This window comes from Oryzias latipes, chromosome 16, assembly GCF_053564925.1.
Source record: "Oryzias latipes strain Hd-rR chromosome 16, Olatipes_Hd-rR_3.1".
NCBI classification, from domain to species: domain Eukaryota; kingdom Metazoa; phylum Chordata; class Actinopteri; order Beloniformes; family Adrianichthyidae; genus Oryzias; species Oryzias latipes.
This window is the reverse complement of record NC_136252.1, coordinates 22,017,836-22,043,559: the sequence shown is the minus strand read 5'-3', so window position 1 is coordinate 22,043,559 and position 25,724 is coordinate 22,017,836. Positions and strand designations below refer to the sequence as shown.

Here is a 25,724-nt window from a genome sequence, read left to right as displayed (position 1 = left end):
ACAGAGTCAGACTAAATTCCCACCCTGTGAGCAGGTTGAAAAATAACCTCACCTGTCTGGCATATGGCTCACTGTTGCCCCCTGCAGGGAGAACCATGATCTGAGCTGGAGACAACCAGAGGGGCCTAGTTTGGGTAAAACGAGGAGTGATGAGTAAAGGGGTGACCACATTTCCTCTCTGAGAGGCACCATTATAGATGATTATCCTCTCCTCACCATTTCCCTCCAAAGTTTTCAGCCAAAATAGCCATCATCCGCTCCAGAGACCCCAAAACTGCTCTGTGGATCATCACCGGTCTGTGTAATTGTCCATCTTGTCTGAGAAAAAGGTTAGAAGACAGCTTGAGAATACTACAAAACCATTTGACTTCTAAACTACACGATTTGCCATTTTACTCTGTATTTTTATGACAAATGACATAAAACAAGAAAAAAAAACTGTTGGAAAAAAAGATGTCTGCTAAGTAGGGCAGGTAGAGCAGTTCTGCAGGAGTTTAACCTGCCGGCACAGAGCTGACCTGACTAACAGCACACCAAGACTCCTGAGCTGCTTTAAGCGCTTGCAGATGTAGGAATGTTCAAAGGCTAAACCCACTCACCCCACATACTGCAGGTCGAACCTGCTCGGCAGCTGGAAGTCCAGCTGGATCGTGGCACACTGGTGCTGCCGGCCGATCGCATCTTTGATCAAGATGTCAACCTGCCATAAGATGTGAAGAAGGAGTTCGTTGGCAGAAGGCTTCATGAGAGTTTGGATCCGAGACATTTTGCTGGTCTCCAAAGTACATTTTTGTGGACGGAGCTGGTCGCGAATGGATTTCTTGGAGAAGCTGCTAATGCTCTGTGACTAAGAACCTGATGGTGTCTAAGGCTCTCGGAACATATTTTATTAACAAAATTAATGAAAAAAGGCAAAAATGTAGGATTCTGTTTCAACTTTTACTGAAACGCGTCTGTTGATGCTTCATGTTTCTCTGCAAAACAAAGCAGCCTTTGTCACTCACTAATCTGTTCTTACTCTAATTATGTTAATCTCAGTGGAATGACATGACACCATCTCACTCATAGAACTGAATCCTTGTGCTGATTTTACTGATCTGACAGATGACAAATGCCCTTTTTATTTGGATTACTTACATTTAAGGAGTTAATGTTTGTGGTTTAATAAAAATGTCTATTAAAGTCTTCATCTCCAAAGGAAAGAATCTCATCTGAGACCATAAAATTGAGTCACAGAGCAATAGAATAACATTTGCTGATATAATATTAATTAGATTTAACTGTTAAGAAAAAAGCTCTTTTGTTTGACATTTAACAGAAAACTTATATTTTGGTTAAAAAAAACAAAAATGATTTTAGATTTGCTCATTACACTGCAAATTTAGTTTTTCTTTGTTTTTTTAACAGGAGAATATCACATTTAAATTTTGTGGGCAAATGTATTACTGTACATGCAACAGACTTCAGGGAACAGTCCAAAAACAAAAACGTGGCTTGTGTCGGAGTCTGGAGTTAACCCGGTTACTAACGGGTTACTAACCTTTGGTCCATAAAAGGCTCCATCTCCAGGGTTTAACTCCCAATGTTCTCCAAACTGCTGCAGACTGCTCTGCAGCTGCTGCTCACACACACAGAAGCACATCGTCAGAAGACGCATTAAAGGAACACCCAATGAAAAATTGTGTTTTTCACATGTTCTTGTAGCATGGAGGGCAGATATAAAAATTAATCTCAAATTTGCTTTTCTGAGTATTTCTTTATTCAGATTGTTGTGAATCAAGGGCAGATGGGTAAAAAAGAGAAAACGATTGTATTTATGACATAGAAAATATCACATCTCTGTTTTACAATGGGGACAGGAAGAGGGGTGGAGTGGCTCTGCAGAAACTATGTCCTAGAAAACAACACAGATTTGGGGGATTTTGGCTAAAAATTGCATAATCAGAATTAAAAGACCACTGGGAAGGCTTTTCCAACAAATCAAAAGATGATGGGAGTGGCTATTTGGAGCATTGCTATGTCAGCATGACCATTGCTACTTCGCTCAATTTCAAAATATCCACAAGGATTTAGAAAATGCGCAGAATATGCCCACCGCTGCTGCAGATTTAGGCGAGATCTAAGGACAGGGTTTGGGTTAGCGAACACGTGAGCTCACCTGCTCAGCGTTGTCCCATTGCTCGGGCTCCCCGAGGCACGGCGTGGGACGTGTGGACAGCAGGCAGTGGAAGGAGAACCCAAACACCTGATAAACACTGCGCACAAAGTCCAAACAAGAAAGGATCTCAACTTCTAGCTGGAGAAAAACAGAAAAAGGGAAAACAATGGAGGGTCATCAGTGATCAATAGAGCAAACCGTTTAAACAGCAAAATTCCAAAGAAACTGGGAAAATAAAGAGTGAATCAGAGAACAAGGATCAATTTGTATGAGAGGGCTTTTGGGATCTGCATGGTGGGGGTCAGGACATGTGTGCAGCTACAACAGCACACACCGAAGCGTCGTGGTCAAACAGGACAAAGACCCTCATTCATTGAAGCTGTGGCCTCCTGGAATTTCTCAGGAGATGTTTGTCCAGCCCACCTAGTTCCACATGTGATCCCACCATTTCATCTGAAGACAGACCTCAACTGAATTGTTTTAACTTTTATTTCACACTGCACCTGTTCAGTTGTGCAGAAGATGTGGGCGTCGTCTTGACAGAACCTGCGGACTCGGGTCAGACCTCCCAGAGCCCCGGAGAGCTCGTTCCGGTGCAGGGCGCCGAAGTCGGCCCATCGCAGAGGGAGTTCCCGCCACGAACGAACCCGCTGCTCAAACATGAGACTGAAACACAGGAGGAGAGGAGTCAAGCTGCTGTGACGACACCCGGGGGGCGTGAAGAGGGCGAGTGCTCCACTGTGTTCACCAGTGTGCAGGGCAGTTCATGGGCTTCAGGGCGAAGGTCTGAGAGTCTTCTAAAGTCACGGTGAACATGTTCTCACTGTAGTGCTCCCAGTGGCCCGAGCGCTCCCACAATGCAGTGCTGTACAGGGTGGGGGTCACGACCTCGGAGAAGCCTCGCCTTCTGTATTCACTCTGCAGGAAGAATGTGTGCAACAGAAAAAGGCACAAACTTCAGCAAAAATGCGTCATTGTTTGGTTATTAGCTAGAGTTAGAAAATCCCTTTTCTTCAAAATGAATCATTTCCCCAGCTGGTTTATGGGTAGAGGTTTGGTACAACCAGAGCCAGAACATGTGGATTGTGCAACCCCATCAATCCAAAACTAATTAGGCTGCTCAGCTCAGACAAGACCATTGCCCCTTCCCTCATATCCACGTCTCCCTAAAAAGGCTCACCTTAATGAAGTCAGTGAGGGTGTTGTAGATGTGGGCTCCTTTGGGAAGGAAGAAGCAGCTGCCTGGACTCACATCGTGGAAGAAGAACAGCTCCTGGTCCTGAGCAAACGCATGATGAAAGCGGGTTTGTCAAAGAAACATCCAGTTTGATGCTAACAACTTTCTTCTTTGGAGTACTCACCGTCCCAATACGCCTGTGGTCCCTCCTCCTCGCCTCTTCCTGCTCCCTCTCCCACTCCTCCCTCTCTTTCTCTCCGGGAAACGCCACACCTAAAAGACGCCTCAGATCCGAGGGCCCAGTCTGATCGCCCAGGGTCACAGAGGACAGCTGGGGTGACGAAGGAAAAGAAACACAGGTAAAAAGAGAATGTGAGAGTGAAGAATGTTAGACATGGGATGGGAAGCAGGACAGGCATTTTAGCCTCAGACACACACTGTGCCTTCCTGTTGATAATTTCCGGTCTCTTTCTGTTTGTCAAAGTCAAAGTTTGTACAGATGATGATCGGTATGTCTCCTTATCCTTATATCTATAAAGCTGAGGAAAATTTAAAGTTTCTTTCAATCCATTCAATCCATTGGGGTCATGAGGTTGCTGGAGCCTATCTCAGTTACTGATGGCCGAATGCGGATACACCCTCAACAGGTCGCCAGTCAGTTTCAGGGCCGCACAATCACACACTCAGATGCACCCTTAGGGGAAATTTCGAGAAATCAGTTCACCTACGAAGCACGTCTTTGGACTGTGGACGACAAATGCACAGAGAGAGCATGCATACTCCACACAGAAGGGTCCCAGCCGGGATTTGAACCAGCGCCTTTTCACTGTGAGGCAAGGGCGCTGACCACTGCACCACTGTGCAGCCCCACAAAAATGCAATGACACTCAAAACTATTGCTAATAACTTTAGTCTGGCATAGCATAATTGACTAGTGCAGTTCATAAATTCTTGATTATACTAAATAAAGCTTTTTTTAATAAGAAAAGACAAAGCAGATTAAGTGTTTTTTTTGTAGTTTAACTAGATGTAGTAATAGAGAATAAGCTAAATTAAAACTAGCAGAGTGGAGGGGGTCACACAAACATACCTGAAGCATCTTGAACACCTTGAGAAAGCCTGTGTGTGGGAGGAGGGGGCTGCTGCACACTGCTAAGCTGTCTCCACACCTGAGTCACACAAAAGACATGGAAACCGTTAACCACCGAGTGACGGCCTAAGAAAGACGTCTGCATCTGGCTTGTACACAACCTATAGACTGTAACAGTGGAGCCATTAGTCTGATCTTCAGCAAGCTGCAGCCTCAGGTCACTCCCCTGAAGCGAGAAAAAAACATTAAAAAATGCCCTGAAAAAAGACAAAGCATTCATTAGGCAGAATATAAACAAGAAGCAAACATTCCAACAGGGGGGTATTCCAGAAAGCAGGTTATGCTAGCTCCCACGGTAAGTTTGAGGCTAAGGAAGTTGATAACCTCAGCTTTCGGTTCCAGAAATGGAGGTATGTTTCAGGGTAGGTCAAGTTGCCATAGCAACTCATGCTCTGAACATAACCTGGTCTGGAGCAGGTTTAGTTGAAGGTTAGTTTGTTTTCAGAGAGGTGAAGCAGCATGGCGTGTCCATTTGAAGATGATTTAGTGGATGAAGAAGCTCAGATAATACTTTTTCCACCATGAGAGGGTGATGAGACCACATATGGATGTTGGAAAGAGAAACCTTTTTACTTTGATCCAACTTAATTATTTTCTTTAGTTAAGATAAATCATGTTTTAGTTAAGTCAGCTTAAAAATAACACATAGTTATCAGACAGTTATTTTGCTTTCATTCAAATTAATTCAATTAAGTAGGTGTAACTTTGGTGCTGCTGTTAGATCGGCACCGCAAGGAATTGTGGGATACCATTCCCTTTGCCTGTCTGGACGGATTTGGGTTTAAGTGTGGGTTTTTGACCTAATGTGTATAGTTGTATAGCTGTTTTACTGTGTTTTGCCGAGTTATTTTTTCCTACTATGCTTACGTCTCTGCACCATGAGTGAGAGGGAGGGAGAGGATGATGAGTTTATTTCGCACAACTAGTGCTGTGTATAGTCACAAGAAAGAAAGTTAAAGTATGAGTCATGCTAACTGATGGCATGATATATATTGTATATTAATTTTGCATCCTCCATTTTAATGTTAAGAAAATGAATATATCTGCGGCCTCAAACTTAGACATATCAAGAAGTACAATAACTTAAGATGGAAAAACGTTTACTTGAATTGGAGAAATATGACGTTTAGTTAGATAAATATGTAATCTTGAGTTTTATAAACAATTATTGAGTTGGATAGACATGAGAAATTAGGTTGAATAAATTTAACTCAATTCTTTGTTACCAATTGAAGTAATTCATTTAAGATGGAGAAGTTGGATATACACATATATTCTTAAAAGCATTTTGCGTCTCAATGAAAATAGAAACGAGATAGAAACTCTTAAGTTTACTTTGTCCGTTCCTTTTCTCCAAGCAAAAACTCTTTCTTGCTGGTGCAGCCGTGTTACTTTTTTGATGGTCATATAATATTCATACGCCGTCGTTAAAATCTCAGACTCCGCCTCACTAAAGTATAGCGCTCTCTTTTTTTCACCACGTGTTTCCATGGTGATTCCGGAAATCGGCGATCCATTGAGAATGTCTTTATGGTCTTTATGTACCTCCTGTGCACGTGCATTAACCCAGGGTTACCAAGTCAAGCATAATTACGCTAACCCATATCCGGTATTTTGGAACCCACATACCCAGAGTAAGCAAGTTCAGGCGGAATTCAGCCAGAGTTCAGGCTTAAAGTCAGGCTAGTTTAAACGTGCCATCTGATTACCCCCCCAGGACTACAATGAGATATACAGACAAAAAACTCATTATTATTACTCGTTTCCACCTTTTTGTTAACTATAGCTGTTGGTTACATCAAGTCTTTGCTGTTTAAACAAATCCAGCAAATGCCGCTGACCTGGAAAAGTTTTCGGAACTCCTCAATATTAAGATCCAGCCTGGACAAGGGAAGATTGAGAGCTGCTGCCGCCTGACATTGCAGCTCCACATCCGTTAGAGACAAGGCACTGTTGCATCCAAAAATAAGGAAAAATCAGTAGGAAAAAAAACAAAACAGGACACGGATTGTGGAACAAAAGCCTATAATAAATCTAAGCGCGTCCATCACAAGTCAATAAATATACACACATGGTACTAGAAATACATTTCTATCAAGAAACATCTGAAGATTTGTTAACCAAAGGTCCATAAAGCTTTTAATGAATATTTTACCTGTTGTCCAGCACATGATCACAGAAAAACCCAAACGCTGTTGCTCCTTCTCTGTACACCTCAGCAGCAAAAGTTCTTTCCAACACGCCACCCAAGATGCACGCTGCTGTTCTCCATGCTGCCTGATTAAAATATTAAAAATAGTTGAAGTGCTTTGAATATTAACTTCCTTTCAACTCCATTTCATTTCAGTCTCTTAGCATTTAAATAATGAGTTAAAACCTTTAAGAGGTTATGAGATTTGGGCTTCATGAAACTGTGGCACATTTTTAGACAGAAGTTGTATAATTCATTTCAAACTTACCTGCTTTCCTTCAACTGTGTCGAACCCAAGAAGCTGCAGTTCACAATCTGCCTCTAGAGGTCGTCCGAGCTCCCAGAGCTCCCCATTCACTTTACTCACCAGTGCCCCTTTTACCCTGCAATTCCACACATAAGGACAATGCTGTACCCCAAAATACACACCAGAACAATGAGAATATTGCATCATGGGTTGTGGATTTACCGCACACTTTGTGCCACTGTGAGAGGCGTGGTTACACTCGCTGTTCCCTTGACTGTCCGGCCATTCCCCAAATGGATTCTGAGAGGCTTTTCTGCGACTTCAGATCTTGAATGAGCTTGTTTTGACTTTAAAGACTCAAAAACAAGCAGACGCTCAGATGAAGATGGGGACACCTGCAGGAGAAAGAATAAGAGTCTTAATGGGTGAAACAGTAGATTAAATACATGTCAGGAAGCACAAAAGCCAAACAAACTAATGACCTATAAGTACTGAGAATGTGTTTTCAGCTTTGGCATAGAAGGTAAATTATCCAAACAGGAGGCTAGAAACTAATTTCCTTGTAAAATCTTAGCGAGGGATCAAAGGCTGTGGTGTCATTCATCTGTGTAACACTAGTTCAACACTCAGAACTAATGTCCTCTTTCAAATTAAGGATGGTATGTCTGTATACATGTTTCACTGCATCTAGTGTATAAATACTGATGGAATGAATCATTTTGTTTTTAATAATGACATTTTCTAAACAAATACGAAAAAGGAATGCTACACTCTTGGTTCAGGGCCCATTTTGGGTTCCAGTACTGCTCATGTCTGGATTTCAAAGTTAAACTTATTTGGAGTTAGATGAGGTTTAATTTTGTTGAAGTTAAATATTTTGCTTGCAAGGAGTAAAAAAAACAACAACAACCCTGCAGCTGCAGTTTCAAAACCAAAGAGTAAAGTTGATGTTAAAGTTTTTGTTGAATTTAAAAAAGGGAGAAGAAAAATAAAATGTACTGAGTTTGCTTGTTATGATAAATTGAATTAGCAGTACAAAAATAGTACCGAATCCATGCAAGTTTCTGTTTAGAGTGGAATGTTGTCATGAGCATCACAAGTAAAAGAAAGTAGATCTGCCTAATTTTTCAGTTATTAAAAGGCGATTTTGCAGACAAAACAAATATACATGAATATTTATTCAATTTATTGTGTTGGTATTGTTCCAATGAAAATGTGAACTTCCTGCTAATCTAATGGAGGAAATCTCAATTGTTAATTGTCTAATAATAATTAAAAGAAATCTGAACAAACTTCCTGTTTTCAAAGTAAAAGACGGAAAAACTGCAGTTTGTAAAAATAATTTTTAAAAAAAAGTCCTACCCTTACGAAAATAAACACCAGCCACAATTCCTACAAAGGACAGATATAGATGAGCATGTCACCCCACTGACGTAACAGTGCTGGAGGCTAATGCTACAATCCGTTACTGCTTTGCTGAAATAAGCCGTCACACCTTGCTGTAACTGCGGAAAGTCACACGTGCTGCCGACCCACAAGCGACCAACCGGACCAGCTGTGTCACCGCCATTTTCTCCCGGCTAACTACACGTTTATCCACACAAATAACACATAACTCTCCCCTTCCATACAGGCGGCCATAACACCGGAAGCATGAAGCAAGCGGGCAGGGCGACGTCGTGGTTGTAACCCTATGACGCAGCCTCGACGCAGCGTGCGCGCTCTCTCTCGCTAGAGCGCGCTTGAACACAGACGCTTTGCGTGTGTGTAAACAAACATGACACCACAAGTTAGAAGTGAGGTTAGTCAGACGCTACACATTCCTGCCACAGATATAAATCCATATAGCCTGTGACACTGCGGAGTGTTTATTAGAAGAACAGCGTTTTAATACAGGAAAATTACGACGAGAAACCAGCTGAAATATTGTTCACTTTAAGACCCCCTTTACTGAAAGTTGGCATCGTTTGGTTGCAGAAACATGTTCTTTGACAAATACGAGAAAAAATAAAATGTTATTTTTAAAAGGCGAACTTAACGTATTAATCCGTCTCGTATTTTATTTTTGTGTACATTCTTTTTAATCACCGCGAAGGGGTCAATTGCATACAACTGCTGCAGGTCAGTCATACTTTCTATACTTTAAAGACGTGCAGTTATTTTTGAAGTAGTTACTGCACTTCCGGGTTACGCAAATACTGTAAGATGAAATATCGCTCAAGTCCACTAGAGGGAGCAGAAGAGCCAACGCTTAAACATCGAACTATTCTATTAAAGTCACAGTACAACTTCTGACACCCCCTCTTCCGAAAATAATAATAATAAACATGGCGACTGCTTTTAGAAGTGTCTGTTTCTGACTGTATTCGTGTTAAGATGTAGTGAAAATGAAGGGGGCTTTCACATAAAAGATTCTAAGTTCACTTTTGATAGGGACTTGTAATTAAGCTTAGTATGGACTCTATCAATTTAAAAACCATAACATTTAGCTGTAGAATAAGACTTCAAATTGCAGCTGACTATTAAACATCAAACCAAAATGAGCCACCAAAAAGCTTTCAAACCATATTTAGAAAAGAAGAACTAAAGAAAAAAATTGCATTATGGGTAGTGGGTGGCTGCAACTTAAAGTCATTTATCCCCACTGGAAATTCATCTTTTAATCACTGACAATGGAGGTAAATAAGCATAGTCTGTGACTTCAACCAAGTGTTTTCTCATAAATTTGAGTTTCCTTAAAAAAATAAAAAAAGTGTAAAGCAGTTTGCAGCAAAATAAATCACATAAAAAAGGGGGTAAATAAACCAAAGAATTTCTTTGTGACAAAGCTGAGTCAAACGCAAAGAGGCAAACCGCGGCTGCAGAAATGTGTTCATCACACCAGAAAGGACTTGGACACTCAACGATCAGTGACACAACATCATTGATGAGAACAGCAGGTAAAATATCAAATACACACAGGCCATCAGCTTCTTCAGTCATTTCCACCAAGGTGTCCTACAGAAAACAAAACCCTCATTTACAAGGACAGTTAGGATGTTCACTGTGGTTTTAGCTAAGAAAGGTTGCCGTTTTGTCCTCATATTTTACTTTTGTAAACAACTAGTATGTAGTAGCTCCAACATGTTATTGCAGGTCATATTAAATGGTAACAGTAAAAATCAGCACTTGTGCCAACAATGTAGTAGCAAGCATTTGTTACATTTTTACAATGTAAGCTTTCACATTCTATAAACAAGAGCATTTTTGTTTAGCTGGCATTTGAACTAAATAAGCATGGGAGATGAAACACTGAACACATTAGAAGTGGGCTGCACCTCTTACCACCAAAATAGACTACATGAAAGAGTGCATACAGTTCCTGCACAACAGGGAGAATTCCTGCCTTAGTGTCAACTTTGACTTTTTTTTTTTATTAATTCAATGAAGATTTGAAAGATACAGATATTCTTCTCTTAAGATGGGTTAGGAAAGATGTGAAATTAGTGGATAAAAAAATGCAGTGAAGAGGTCTCAAACACCTGGAGTGTTTCAAATAACTATATGAATTTGTTTAAAGAGGACAATTTAAAGGGATTTAACCACATAAAGTAACCCCACCCTTGCCCAAATCAATTCAAACTATGGATTTTATTCAAGTTGGTACATGTTGAAGTCTCCCCACCGGTGAACTCCACCTTCCACTTACTGAGTATCTCAAGGGAATCTAACTTCTAGTCCCGAAACATGTTTATAACAAAGATCAGGTTACATTATCCTCTTCCTCTTTTGAGTGGATTCAAAAAGGAGGACAGAAGTTTGCAGGAAAAAAAAAACCCCTCCTCAGCTTCATAAAGCTCATCCAAGGCCTCAATCACAGTGAAGACTGGGTGCGTGAGTAAAGCTCATCGTCCTCTTAGTTCAGGAAAAAAAGGCTTGAAGAGAAAAAGTGGTATTAAATCAGACACTTTTTATATGTACAAGCTCAGAAATGTACAGCGGGAGGAATAGACGGGTCAGAAAGGTCGAGCAAGAGAAGAATATTTACAAGCCTGTAGTTCAGAGATAAGAACAAGTGATAACCTCAGCTGCAGCTAAATATCGCTTTAGAAGAATATTTATATAAAAAAAATACTATTTTTGATGCACAGCACACTTGTGGAAGAGGAAATTACTTTGGAAAGTAACTTAACACTGCAGTCACAATTTCTAAAACTAGTTTGACATTTTGGGAAAAAAGGGATGCCTTGCTCAGAGGAGACATTTATCCTTTAAATATAATTTAGAAAACAAAAGAGTATTAACAGATCTACATGGAAAAAAAATGTTTTTGGTCAAGTTCAAATTTAATCTCCACCCTGGTTCAGAGTTCTCAATAGACATCGGTTTTCCATATTCCAGTTACATCGTTAACCTCCTCATATTCAGAACAAACCATGCCTCGCTGCTTTTTCCCATGAAACATTGCAAGATGATTTGTAAGTGGAAAATCTTTCATTTAAATCTGGGGTTGGAAGCCAAAAGACACGATTCCCAAAATGTCAAACTACCCGATCCTCAGTTTTCTTGGAGTTACAATCCACTGCTTCACTCTGTAACTTAGGCAAAGTAGCCAAACAGGAAGAACAAGTTGAAATGCTTTAACGTGAAATTTCTGCTTGAACTAATTGTGTTTTATTTATGTTTTATTGTGTAGTTCACACTTTTATCTAACTAGCTTGTGTACGGTATGTGGAAAAATAGAAGAAAGAAGGTTTTTGTTTTGTTACATTATGTGCGGTGTAGCACGACTGCTAACCAAACTGAAGCATGGAGCTGAAATCAGTTATTTACACAGCCTAGCGTCATTTTAATTGAACAGAGTAAAGATATGTGGGCTCATACCCGCAGGGCTAACACACACTGCACTCTTAGTTGTGTGGCTTAGACTTCTCATTCGGTTTTCATAGACGACACTTCAGTAGCGTGGGGGCAGAAAAGGCCTCTTCTGCCCGTGGAAGGAACCTCCAGAGAATGAGGGGCCAGCATGTTTCCCGCCACGGAACCCGCCCCTGGAGAGACCTTGAAACGGGGTTCGGGCTCGCAGCGGCGGTCTCTGTGACGTGGGACCGGACAGGATTGGGGGACGAGGACTGGGCAAGTTGAGGAGGGGGACGGGGTTGGATGTTTGGTTGTGGGACTGGGCTGGAGGGCTAACGGGGGGTTTCTGATGAGAGGGGGCAGGAGCTGTGTCGACTGCAGGGGAATCAGGTGTAGATGGTGAGGTTGAGGAGGATTTGGGGGAGGAAGAGGAAGAGGGGAGAGGTAGATTCAAAGGCTCCTTCACTCTGCCGAGTAAAGGTGGAGGAACACCAGGAGTGCCTGGGCGGTGGAGTGGGGGTGTATGGCGGGGGACAAAAGACTCTTTAACAGTGCCGGGACGTGAAAATCTTGGCGGCTCGCCAAGCAGCGAGCCCATGAGAGGTGGGGGGGTCACTTTTCTTCTTTTAGGCCCCATGTGACTAAGATCTCCACTTTCAGATCGGACTCGGGGAGGGAGAGATGAAGGATGATCGGCGTGTCGTAACAACCCCCCCATCATAACTCCAGGGGGCACAGGTGGCGGTGACAGGCAGGGAGGTGCAGGGGGTGGAGGAGGTCGAGGTAAGGGTGGAGGAGCGCCAAAGAAAGGGGATGTTGGAGGAAGGTGCTGGAGGTGTGATGGAAGAAGAGTCTGCATGTTCTCTATGTGGTAGGGCATTTGGAAATGAGGAAGAGGATGCGGGAGAGGGAGAGGTGGGGGTGGATGAAGATGAGGCATCAGGAGATGTGATGGAGGAAGAGGAGGCATTGAGGACATATCTTTAGTGCCTCCCTGTCCAATGTTAAGAGGATGAGGAGCAGGCTGCGCTTCCCTGTACTGTTCCTCTTCATACCACACTGAAACCCCCGGACGACAGTTAGCCCCTCCCCCCCGGCGGGAGCCTTGACCAATCACGCGGATGCTCTCTACTGTCTTGATGGGTTCCCCAGCAAGTGGTCGGTTGGAGTACCCCAGAGTCTGGATGGGTGCCCCCTCAGTGTGGGGAGACACCAGTGTCTCAATACGGTGGTACTTGCCCTCCTTCCCATCTCCCCCTGGAGCCTTTTGGTTTTTCTCCTTCTCCTCCATCTTGCCATCCTCAGACCCAATGCTCATTTTACCAGAACTGGCAGAGACTCTCCTCTCTCCTAACCCTCTGCTATTTCCCACAATCCTTTGCTGGCTGAGGTGTTCTTTCTTTCCCTTCATGTCATTACCAGAAGAGGCGATCTGCTTTTTCATGACTTCATTCCCCTTCAGCTTGGTGGTGTTCTTCTTCTCAGCCCTGTATCTGGAGAAAGACGAGCCTAAAAAGTTCTCGTTGTTTCCTCTTGTGGGGCTGACGGCAGCATCCCAGGTTTCACTGCGATAGGCGGTAGGTGAGAGGTTGTGTCCTCCAGAGGAGCCTAAAGATTCTGGCACACTTGAAGGCGTGTCCATGATCTCATCCTGGGTTGGGGTACCTGCCCCCTCGTCCCTTACTGGGGTCCCGTCAACTCCGTCAGGACTCACATCCCCCAGAGCGAGACTAAAACCTGGATTACCCTGCAAGAAACTGTTGATCTTGGATTCTAAGCTGGGAGGAGAAACAGTAGGAGCTGAGGGACGAGGAGGAGGAGGAGGGGGGGGTGGTGGGGGAGGAGGGGACTGCTCCCTTTCCTTCTCCCAGCTTCTGCTTCTTCCAGGGGGGGTGTCACGCTTGAAACTTTTCTCCACAGTGGGTTTGTTTTTCGGGGTGTTTGGGGTTAGTGGGGTTTTTACACTTGTGGCATCGGGTGAGGTACGGGAGGAGGGGGCAGCGGAGGTGTTTGTCACACTTTGCAAGAGAGAGGACAAAGCTGTTCCAAGACAAAATGGCAGAAAGTTATTTATAAAAAAATACACATTTAAAAAAAAAATAACCCATCGCGATCACTTTAAACCTAACCTGGTGTGCTGGTTTTAGACAAAGCACTCAGTATCCCCTCTGGGGTAATGTCCACACGTGACAAGATGCTGGCCAAGGCTGGATTCGATGTAGTAGCTTTGGGGACAGCTGACTGGCCAGTGGGAGTGGTGGGTGTCCCAGGAGATGGTCGAGGCATGGGGCTAGCTTCTGAGTGGCAACCAAGCAAAGAAAATAAGCACATATACAGGAAAACAATACTCAGATTATGGAAATGCTAGAAGTACCTCTTAAACCTTTAACAGTAACCTGCTATTTCCGATAATTACAAAAGACTCAAATGAAAGCAGCTTTTAATAGAAATGTTTTTGTATACACCCAAAAGCTCTTATTTGTATCAGTTTGTGATAAGAACTGGTTTGTATACACATTAAGACTTTATCTGTAGACAATGGTCCCTCGATATATCGCGGTTGGCTGTTGACCTTGCAGATCAATCTCTGTGTGTTTAGTACAGAACGCATTCAGTTTTGCCAGAGTTCCATAAATCTTTAATCGTGAGCAGATCTTTGTTTTCGTTTCATTATACTGGGCTTTTATTTCTATGAGAGTTTGAACTCACGGTTTAAACAAGAGAAAAGTGTTAAAAAGTTCCTTCATGTCTGCGAAAAGTGTATAAATTGTGCAATGAGGTATTTTTCAGCCTTCTATAGTTCTACTTCTTGGCATTCACCTATTGCAGGTTATTTTTAGAACGTAAACCCTGTGATAAACGAGGAAAAGCGGAATAACATTTGTGCAAAACTACAAGAATTTTCAAAACCAGCTACAACTGTTTGATGGATTTAGTTATAGTTTTAGTTATATAAGCATCAATCGCCTGGTTTTTTTTTAACAATTACCCCTTAAAACATCAACAACAAAATTTAGCCTGGAGATACATGCGGACAATGCAGCAATGTGCATCTTGAGTTTTTGTGCTGTCGTGTCTAAAATGTGTGAGAACAACATCAGCCGTAAAAACAAAAAGGTAAATGTATAGCTGTATATACTGTATTCCTCAATTGATAGATAAAACGTGCAAATAAGCCGTTTATCCTTCTTTTATCATTAGTGTCGCCAAAGCTTTTTGCTCATTGTCATGCATTTTTAAAACAAGCAAAATTAAGAAAAGAAAAAAAAAAAGAACACAATTTTTTTAAATATCTTGGATGATTCTTTAGCACCCAGGTACTTGACATAAAACTACCTATTAATGATTTATCCTGACAAGATTCAGCAGGACATAGCTGGTTCAGAAAACATCAAGAAATCTTCAAAAGGAGGTGTAGTCATGAAAAAACTCCATTGTGTTTTAACCTCAATATGTCTAAATATCAATTTGCACAGCTAGATTTTTCTGCAGTTTCTGCTGAGGAATCCTGTTTGTGTAATATTGCACGACTGTACTACAGCATGTGAACATCGTTAAAACATTTACGCTAACTTAATAAGAGTCAGAACAGCTAATTCTGGCGTGTGTACAGTAATGTTAGTTTGTTGTAGGGATGCAACGGTACACTTTCTTGATGATTCATTGAAACCTTGACCTTCTAATGTGATTTGCAATTTACAAAAACAACATCTGGTCGTCCAAGCAAGCTCACATTGACAGTAGCAAAATGATAAGCGAAATCCTCCAAAAAAAAGAAAAAAATTTCATCATGAGAACCTCCAGCACACCCTTGCTACAAATACTATGAAAGTGTATAGCTATACAGTAGATGCAGTACTTTTATAGTAGCTGCACTCCAAGAAAACAAATGGCATACTAAAGCTCGAGCATAAAGATCAGAGCTTCTAGACCTGGATTTTAATAACAAACAGGCCCAAAATTTCATTTTCGGATGCCAGAGAGCATTCCAAGACAGGAACCTCATACCCACAATGAAGCATGGAGGTGAAAATGTCATGGTTTGGGCATGCTTTACTGTAGCAGGAACTGACCAGCTCACCATTACACACTCCAGCATCAATTCTGGTGTATAAGAGGGTGCTTGAGAAACAAGTGATTTTATCTTCCAAAAAAATAATAATAAAAAAAGCTGAAGCTGAACGGGGACACTGAAACATGACATGTTCACTGACCTGGAGGAAAACTAAGAAATGGAGTCAACGCCCACATTTTCAGAGACCCTTGGATAACTAGAAAAAGCCTTTAACTGTATGTATTTAGTTACAGTGTACAACTAGATTTATGGTGAGGTATCCTATCTGAAAATGCTATAGTGTTCTTTTTTTCTTACATGAATATTTAAGAATAAAGATTACATGAGATCTTAGAAATACTCAACTTACAAAAAGCCTCAAGAAGCCACCAAAACATTCTCTCCATCAAACCCACCTGTATTCTTCATTGCAGATGTGAGTGAGTTGAGAATGGAGCTGATTTTCCCGAGGTCCACTTTAGCCAAATTCACTCCCAGAGGAGAAGTTGGTGCACTGGTAGCTTTGGTGGTTGTGGGAGTCACTGGGGTTGATGTGGGAGTAGAAGCATTGACCTTTGAAGCTTTTGCAGGCGTGTCTGGGAGTTTTGACAGGACATCTGGCTTTAAAGTCTTGGAAACGGCATTTGTTGGCTTTTCTTGCTTGTTAGCTGGACCTAAAAAGCAAAATTGCCACGGCTGATAAATTCCTGTATCAGACACAACAACTTCTTTGAAAGCGCTCTTTTTTTCCTATCAACAAGTTCTTTTAAGTGACTGCAGGTCTACACCATCAACTCACCGTCAGTTGCAGCAGTGTCAGTTTCTTCATCAGACATATCCATGTCCTCCGTGTCTCTGTTTTCACTTTGAATTTCTCCTTCATCCATCGCTTTTCCATCCAGCTCGGGATCCACCTGTGCTCTGCTGGAACCCAGTCCCAGAAAGGGAGACTCAGACCCCGTGGGTGAGGGGGCGTCTTCAGAAGGGGAAGGGACAGGAGAATCCTCAGGTCCAGGTAGTGTCGCCTTCAAAGAATCTAGTTTACGTTTTAGACTGGTCACTCTGTTGGCAAACGCGTTATAAGCCTGGAGAGAGTGACAGTGAGTTATCAGAGGACAAAAAAACCCAACAAGTTAGATGTTAAAAGTCTGAAAAAAAGAGAAGTAGCACTATTAAACAAATTTTTGTAGATTTTAACAATAAACAAAAATAGTTTTATCATTTTAGATTAGGATGGACACATTTCCATAGAAAACACTCACATTAGCCACAATTTTGACCTCCTTGTACTGTGTTTGGTAGAAGATGTCTGCATTTCCCAAAGCTTCCAGCAAAGGTGGACCTGTTTTCAACTCATTTTCCAGGAAGGTGACCAACTCCTGAAGCTTCAGACTTCCTTCCTCAAAATCTTTTGCAAACTTATTTCCCCCAGCCTTATCTGACGAGGGACGACAAAGGAAGAGTTCAACACCTTTGACATCTTTCAGAGCTCAGCACACTTCATTTAAAGCAGGGGTCCCCAAATCCAGGCCTCGAGGGCCGGTGTCCTGCTGATTTTCCAGAAAATCTGCCTTAAATGCTGCTGATTTCATGGATCAGGAGTGTTTAGCCAATAAGGAGCTTCAATGGCAGGTTGGTTGGAAAACATGTAGGACACCGGCCCTCAAGGCCTGGATTTGGGGACCTCTGATTCAAAGCTTTAGTCAAGCAAACAAACGCGGAGCAATGATTTAGAATTTAAATGCTATTTAAAAAAATGTATGTATTATTTTTATTTTGACAGGATCTGAATTATACTTTTGTTTACTGAATGTGCTCAACTTGTTTTTAGCTTCAGTAACACCCTTGCAGAATGCATTTGAGCACTGCTGCAGAAAAATACTTGGAAACCAAAAAAAAGGAAACTCGAAAATGGAGCAAGTGTTCTCCTTCCAGTCATACCAGCTCACTTAGTTTCAAATCATGTGTTTCTTTGATAACTGACCACCGACCATGTGGAAGATAAACTTTCCTGTGCTGAGTTTTGGATGTTCGCCCTAATGTACAAACACCAGGCCAATCATTAAAAAAAAAAAGGTGTTTATCTTAATGCCTTATCTTAAAAACTTCTTAAATTTTTTCTTACTGTGATTTAGAAATTTAAATCAAACCTTCTACATGCAATGGTTGGCTTTTTATTTAAACAAAGACCAGACGGAGCTTAAATTATTTCAAATAATGATAGTATTTTGCAGGAACCCCAAAGAAGGATGAAAGTTCAGCATTTACTAAAAACTTATATATGAAAAAAAGTTTTTTTTTGTCTTGAATTTGAATTCCTCTTTCTCTTAACAATCGTTTACTTCATTAGCAGTTTAAAACAATGTGACGAAAATGACCTCTAGAGCTCAAAAACAGCAATAACACGCTCAGGACAAATATAGGCCTGTGTATGAAGAACAAAAACTTTTTGCACTTCTTTGTGAATGGTTTAGATCCATTTAAAATTATTTTCAAAAACTACAAAATAATAAATTAATATTTTAAAATGATATTGTTTCTTTCAGTATAAAACATTCAAATAAATAACTTTGATAGTAAATCCATTTTAATCAGAAATGCAACAGTGCCAGGCCGCTAAATTAAGGATGTTTTGTTTCCTGCAGGTCTCAACTCTCATAAAATCTATATTTGTTTAAATAGCTCTTAAATTGAACTTGAGGTAAGTCATTATTTGGTTATCAGGATTAAAAAAAAAATGAGAGAAATTTGAGCTGGCAATCAAATTAGCACTAAAAATGTAGGATTTTTGGTTTGTATAAAGAGATCAGTTTAATATAAATATATGTAATTATAGGTTTAGTACAGCAAGACGACGCAAACATTTAGTCTCACTTATAATTGCAATGACCCTGTTTGGAAAATACACCTCACTTTTGCTTTTCCTTCTTATAGAATTAGCTTCTACTGAAAAATATTAAAATCCAAATAGTTAAAGTGTAACAAATTTTTGTGCAACAAAATACTGAACAAACTTAATGACTGCTCCTACACATCAAGTTTAATAGAAAGGGAGAAAGTGTGAAGGTGCAGAAATGGCTTTACCCTTGAGCCGCTTGAGGGCCTCAGTGCTGCAGACATCCACCCCGAGAGCTTCAAGCTGCTTCTCCCTGAACTCCTCTTCACCAACAGCTTGCTTAGATCTTAGCAACAGCTCAATTAGTGGCTGAGGCTGAAGAGGAGAATGTAAAAAAAAAAGAGATGAGCATATGTTACATAAACAACATGTCTGTTTTAAGAATATAGCAAAGTGGCAAAAACATCAAAAACTTACAGTGAATTCTGCCACAATCTTTGACTTCATGGCAGCTTTGGTTCCTGTAGTGGCTGTAGAGTAAAAGAAATATTATCTTTCAGAGTTTGGATTATGTTCTTAATAAAACCCATCATGTTCCTTTTAAACATAGTGGCAAAAATTCAGATACATTTCTTTTTTTTGTCTTTAAATTGCATAAACTAATGACCTTTGATCCCTTTTCTTTTGTTTCATGGATAGCATTTTTGGGTAGAACCAGTGGTATGTAAACAAATCAGCAAATTTATCAAAAGCTTTTTGTTATCACTCCAACAAAAAAGGCTAAATAAAAACAGGAAAACAGAGGATTTTTTCCCCCAAGATTAACTCATTTTTAGACAAGGTCTAACCCACCATTTTGTGTAACAAAAAGTCTCACCATTAGAGTTAGGGCTGCACGATATGAGGAAAACTTGCGATGTGCGATATGAGTGATCAATAATGCGATAACGATATAATTTGCGGTACATAAAACAAAAGCAAAACGACCAAAAACATCATTCCTATTTCATTGCAACAGTGTAAAATTTATACTCCAAATGACCCTTGTCGCGGTAGGATGCAAACATCAAACATAAAAGGGCTCATCTGATTGGTCAACAACGTGAAAGGGTCCATCCGATTGGTCAAATGCATAAATGGATTTATTTGATTCGTTAAATGCTTCAAGCTGCCATACGATTGTTTTAGCACATTTAAGGTAAACATTTATTGCGATTTTTGCTGACTTTTGCGATATGCATATTGCACAGCTTGATATTGCGGTAACGATAAATTTGCGGTATATTGTGCAGGCCTAATTAGAGTACAAAAATTACAAAAGCAACAACACAGAAAAATGTAATTTTCTGTGTAAGAAACTTAGTGTTCCTCACTCGTAAACTGTTACGCTAAACAGTTTTGGACCAAGACGCAAAGGCTTTTTCTGTAGCTTTTTGTACTTTTTATGTTATGCAGTATTGAAAGAATAAAATACCTTTATCCTTAATTTTTCATACCTTTGAATTTTCAAAAATAACATCATTAACTTTCAACAAATAATAAAGTGGATGATTATAATGATGAGGAATAAGTTAATTTTCTTTTCAATGTGCAGCAATAGGTTCTCGAATCTCCATTCATTGACAGCGTGATCAAACATTGCATTGATCAGTGAGGGTCTAAGCAAGCAGCCAACTGTGTTAAATATACCTGCTTTCCACTTTCACTTAATAATTATATATCAGCTAAAACCTAAATAAAAACACTTTGGCTTTTATTATTACTGCCTAATCAATAAACTCCCAAAGGGTAAAAAAAATTAATTGTATTCTTGTGTAGTCAAAAAGAATCAAAACGTATTATTACTGAAACATTTTCAAATAACAAGAATGAAATCTCTATTCTTGATTATTTAAAATGTACTTGGTAAAATGCTACTAAAATAATAATAGTTTAACAAAAATAAAAATTTAAAAACAAGTCTAAATGTATTACTAATATATCAAACACCAACACAAAGAGCCTTGCATTAATAAAGACAAACATGGAGTTTAGAAACATTGAGGCTTCAATGAACAAAGCTTTGAAAACAAAACCCTTAAACTGACCGTTAACAGGAGGAGCTGCCTTTTCTTTCTCTTTCTCCTTCTCCTTTTCCTTTTGCTTCACTCGATCTTTTTCTTTTTTGTGCAGGTAGGTTTTGAACTGGGCAATGACCTCCTCTGGATACACGTTCCTCTCTGCCCAAATCGTAAAGATCCGATCCACAGATTTGCGGACTTTCCCGTCCCTGACAGAATAAAAGGAAGACAACACAGTCCTCTTAGTAAATAAACAAATACATGTACTCTGCACACTTTTTAACATTTTTCTAACTAAACGACTGACTTCTTTCTGTAATCTTAGCGTTTTGCAAACAGACCAACATAAAACTTGGTACCCACTTGATGAGTTGAGCAGCATTGGGCAGGACGTCCGAGAAGGCTGAGCGGAAAATGGTGGCGTTTTTCCTTTTACAGTTTTGAATCACGTCATTGGCCAGGTAGAAAAGATTCAAGCGGTGATTGCTGTCAGCTGAAGGACAGAGACAAAAATTTATATCAAAGACACAACTTAAGTATATTCTGGGTATCTATAAATGTTGAATAAACAAAAATGCAACAAGAACCTTAGTTAGTGTTCATGTTAGGTCATTCCCCTAGAAATGTAATCGTTTGATAAAATTAAAGAACAACATCAATTTCCAACTCCATAAATATGTTGCTACTAAAAACACAAATATAGCTACTTCTTTCTGTTTAAAGATGCTTCTCTGTAGAAATGATTTGAGATTAACTGATTAACAGAATGTTAAAGGCAACTTCAACGTTTCAGTTCAGATTTATTTTTAAAATATGAAAAAGTATTTTAAAAATAGCAATATTTACATAATATTTGCAGTTACAACCATTTCTGTGAGATAAGTTTAACATTTTTGTAATAAGAGATTTATAGAAAAAAGGAACTTTTCTTGACAAAGTAACAGGCACTGCCAGGTGATGAACCTTAATGGATATACATTTCAAAAGTATATAAAACAAAAACTAACAAAAAGAGGCTCTTTTAACATCTAGATCCACATTTTTAATAATGGCAACTAATTTTTATCCATTTCTATTTTTTATTTTATTATTATCTATCCAAAATGTCACAGGCATGATTGTAACTGCTTTCATTTGGTCTCAAATATATTATTGTTGTCTAATTCAATCACATTTCATTTTATTCTTTTAATGCAGTGACTAATGTGAGGGGAATCACAACACAGAAGCAGACCGAGTTAAGAATTTGTGATGCAATAATAGGAACAAAAACACTCAGAGCGAACCAATGTAAGGAACTCTTTCAGGCAACAAAGAATCCAGGAACAAATTCTATGCATTTTAGAATAGATAGGGATGCATGTTTCTAATAGACCCCTTGCAATGGGGAGCTTATGGTTTACAGTTATTAGTGTGATTGTCAAATAAAAGAAAGGTTGTGCATGTCTAATAAAGAAACAAAAAGGATATTAATGTATGACATTTATCTATCGGTGTTGGTAAATATCGGCTATCGGCCACAATTGCAAGGGGAAATATTGGTTATCGGTTACTGGAAATGTCGGTTATCAGAAAATATAATCTCTGCCTATCCCTAATTTAAATGTGACTAAAAAATTTCCAACAAGGGGAAAAAAAAGCTGAATTTGGACAGAAAAGATCTACACTTACAACATTTACTCCATTTTTGCAACTGCTAGTTATTGTATTTAGACAAAAAAAAAAACTTTTTTTTGAATAGTCCTAAAACAAAGAAGCTGAACTCAATGCTTTCAAAAATTAGGAGTTGGTTCACACCCAAAGCTTTTTTTATTTTTTTCATTGGAGTTGATTTATTCTTTAATCAAACTGCCACTGGTAATAAATTTAGTTTGGCTACAAAATACACTTATACATTATTTGTGGTATAAGCTGAATAAAAGGTCAAAGTTCTGTTGATTAAAGGATAAATTCTCATATCATAATCTAACTCTGAACAGATTTTATCCAGAGAAAACCAGATAATACCTTAAAAAATATATATTATATGATTGCGTTATTATGGGTTCAGTGAATCAATATTGATCAAATATCTTCAGGGGCCTCAGAAATAGCCGGTGCCTGGCGAAAATTTGCCGCCTGTGAGTGAAGTAGTCGCCTTTTTGCTGACAAACAAAACTTTCATTTAGTGCTTGGCAGCAAATAATCCATGTATGTAGGGTCTGAAATTAACAATCGTCAAATGCAAGCTTTTTTTGGGGGGGGGGGGGGGGGGGGGGGGGGTAAAAGCACTTTATTATTTGTTAAAAGTTAAGTAAAAGCTAGAGGTCTACTCACCAAATGGCAAGTAAATGTCCGGGTTAAATTAGCCGTGCTCATTAGCCCTCCTTTTGGTGATTTTTCTTTAATGCTCCTATTGTGAGCACGTGAGGTACACACAGGCGCACGTGATACGTGAACGCGGCCCCCTCGTCACTGCTGTTAATTCACCATCTTGTAGGGTTTGGCTGATAATGCAGCGGGACATAACGATTTTTAAAAGGATCCAGGCAGATCTGGAGGATAAACCTGCTGGACTTACAGCAGCAACAGAGTTTTTAATATAGTGGTGTGCTTAGACACCGATGCTATGATGACATGACATCATTATGATGCCAATGAACTGTTCCTAAATATTAGAAACAGACGTGAATCCACAGTGAATAAAGCTTTCGTAGCAGCATTTTTCTAACATTACAAAGCCAGTGTTCAGCTTTATCTGTTGTCTGATGTTTTTTCTAATGTCTTTACAGTCAATGACATTAAAATAGTATGTTTTCAGGAGTTTTTTTTAAATTTAATTTTGTGCTAAAGAAAACAGAATTCATTTAATTGGGATTGAAAAAATTAACCCCTTCATTGACAAGTAAGTTTACTTTATAAACAATGGTCTTATAGAGAAAACTGAAAAGTTTGGGAAGTTTTGTAAAATAGTGAAGCAGTCACAGGAATATAGGTTGGAGGAAATCCTAGTTGTCAACAGTGATAGAGTAGAAGTTAAGTACTAAATCCCCTTCTCCACTGCTTATCGATCCGGTATTTTAACGGTACTCTTAGCGATACTTTTTGAGGACGAAAAATAAATAAATAACAAATTAAGAACATAAAGTGTTTTATTTCCTCATTATGCAACAACAGTTTTTTTTACAAAAAAATTTACTTTATACATGAGAATGTTCCAGACAGGATATTCATTTAATTATTTAATCTAATTATTTTTATTCTTTATGAGCGTGATGTTTCCTTTGATCTTTTGTCCATTTTCCACAACCTTGAACAGACTTTTCTTTCTGTCAAAGACCAGAGTTAGGATTGAGTGAGATGATGGAAACAAATTCACTTTGATGCAGCCTCCTTTCTATTTATTTATTTTTGTTTAAATCCAGTAAACCAAATAAATTATATTAATTTTACGGATGACAACTATCATTAGTCATTAATTATTATTAAGTATTAGGAAGTATTTTGTATGTTAATACTTTGTTCAATAAAGTTGAAAAAAAAACAAGTACCGTAATTTCCGGACTATAAGCCGCTACTTTTTTCCTGCGCTTACAGCCCTGCGGCTTATTCAGTGACGCGGCTAATTTATGGATTTAATTGGCGGCCGCCATGTACGTACTTTCGGACTTAGTGTATGGTTTGAATTCTCTATCCAACTCCAAGCAACAAGTCATTTATTTTTCAACACACCTCTTAGCAGCCAAACAGCATGCACCTCACTTTAGGTCTTAGACACTTCAGTCATGGTTCAACAAAAAGAAACACGCATGCCCAGCTGCATCCCAGAATCATTTGGTGCCATTAGACCCAACGTGCACGTGATCGCCACTACAATATGATGCAGCTTTCAAGTTAAAAGCAATCGTTAAAAGCAGCGTGAAAAAATCCACCATCACCAACGGGTTTGGAAAAGCCGGTCAGCTGCTGACGGAAAAGCTGCAATCTGCAGCTGGGCTGCACGTAAATATGTGGGAATAACATTAGCCTTTATTTTGTCGGGACACAACTGGAAACACAAATTGACGTGGTCGTTTTAACTGTTTCTAAGGACTGAGCGGAATTTTGCTTTGAAAAGCTCACAGCCTCTGTGTGAGCTGGAGACACTGCTGATGGCAGTCTGATGGCTCCCACACGTAACAACGCATCCGCCCCTCATCCACAAAACGTTCAGTATTAAGTCCGATTGCTCTGCACAGACACGATTTGCTCGGTCCACCGGCGCAATGGGGACGAAGCGCTCCTCCTTGGAGCCACCCTGGCCAGGGGTGTCGGAGAACATAGGAAGGGGAGACAAAGAGCCCGCTTGGCGAGCGCGGAGCGCAGAGGCATCCGCGGAGCAACAGTGTTTGTTGTGGAAGGAAACTTCTGACGCACGCGCCGCACTGAGGCGCGCGTATCGCGCTAAAGGCGCGCGCTTTTCAGTCGCCGATGCTTTATTTTACTGGTGTGTTTTTTTAACCAGCCCTGTTACTCCCATAACGCTGCCGCGACACAAGCAGAAGGAGAGATGCTCTCCCGTTAGCCCCACCATCCACTGCTGTTCCTTGCTCATTCTTAAACACGTACAACAGTCTGGCGATCCGGGTTAGACCTGCCTTTAGCCCCTAAGACTAATGGGAAATGGGGTATCGCGGATGTAAATTTCCTCATCATAACTGAGGGATGTAATGTTGATTATATGGTTACTGTTTGTAATTTTATGTATGATACCTAGATTGTCAATAAGTAAAAAAAAATAAAATAAAAAAATTAAAATAAAAAAACCATAACTGAGGAACTTGTGAACAGAATAGAGGTGCATGCTGTTTGGCAGATGTGGGTGTATTCAAATACATGAGCCTGAGGCAAGGCTGTCTCCTCCCACAGTGTGCTAATGAATTGCACTCGGTCTGGGAGTCAGGACGTGTTTTGTCAGGCTGACCATGTTTCATAATACATGCGGCTTGTACACTGACGCGGCTTGTGTATGTACAAAAGAAGTTAAACACATG

General features: G+C 40.0%; 1 protein-coding gene across 4 annotated transcripts in view; it reads right to left on the bottom strand.

Annotated features, from left to right (window-relative positions):
* tars2 (threonyl-tRNA synthetase 2, mitochondrial) overlaps positions 1-25,724 on the bottom strand; it is a 33,487-nt gene that overhangs the window by 624 nt on the left and 7,139 nt on the right. The window contains exons 1-17 of one of the 4 annotated variants that reach the window (XM_020710233.3): positions 8,419-8,705; positions 8,286-8,315; positions 7,146-7,318; positions 6,945-7,059; positions 6,641-6,762; positions 6,327-6,435; positions 4,587-4,651; positions 4,426-4,504; positions 3,520-3,666; positions 3,339-3,437; positions 2,907-3,076; positions 2,662-2,824; positions 2,159-2,296; positions 1,541-1,618; positions 600-700; positions 217-318; positions 53-125 (exon numbers count right to left, since the gene is read on the bottom strand). In XM_020710233.3, the coding sequence (XP_020565892.1) occupies positions 53-125; positions 217-318; positions 600-700; positions 1,541-1,618; positions 2,159-2,296; positions 2,662-2,824; positions 2,907-3,076; positions 3,339-3,437; positions 3,520-3,666; positions 4,426-4,504; positions 4,587-4,651; positions 6,327-6,435; positions 6,641-6,762; positions 6,945-7,059; positions 7,146-7,318; positions 8,286-8,315; positions 8,419-8,493 (1,839 nt within the window). In that variant the 5' untranslated portion in view covers positions 8,494-8,705. Of the gene's footprint in view, positions 1-52; positions 126-216; positions 319-599; positions 701-1,540; positions 1,619-2,158; positions 2,297-2,661; positions 2,825-2,906; positions 3,077-3,338; positions 3,438-3,519; positions 3,667-4,425; positions 4,505-4,586; positions 4,652-6,326; positions 6,436-6,640; positions 6,763-6,944; positions 7,060-7,145; positions 7,319-8,285; positions 8,316-8,418; positions 8,706-9,828; positions 13,803-13,891; positions 14,060-16,232; positions 16,491-16,615; positions 16,902-17,078; positions 17,255-18,900; positions 19,028-19,129; positions 19,183-20,739; positions 20,922-21,075; positions 21,206-25,724 lie in introns of those variants that run through there. The other 3 variants (XM_004078157.5, XR_002874911.2, XM_078933156.1) reach the window with 3 other exon arrangements.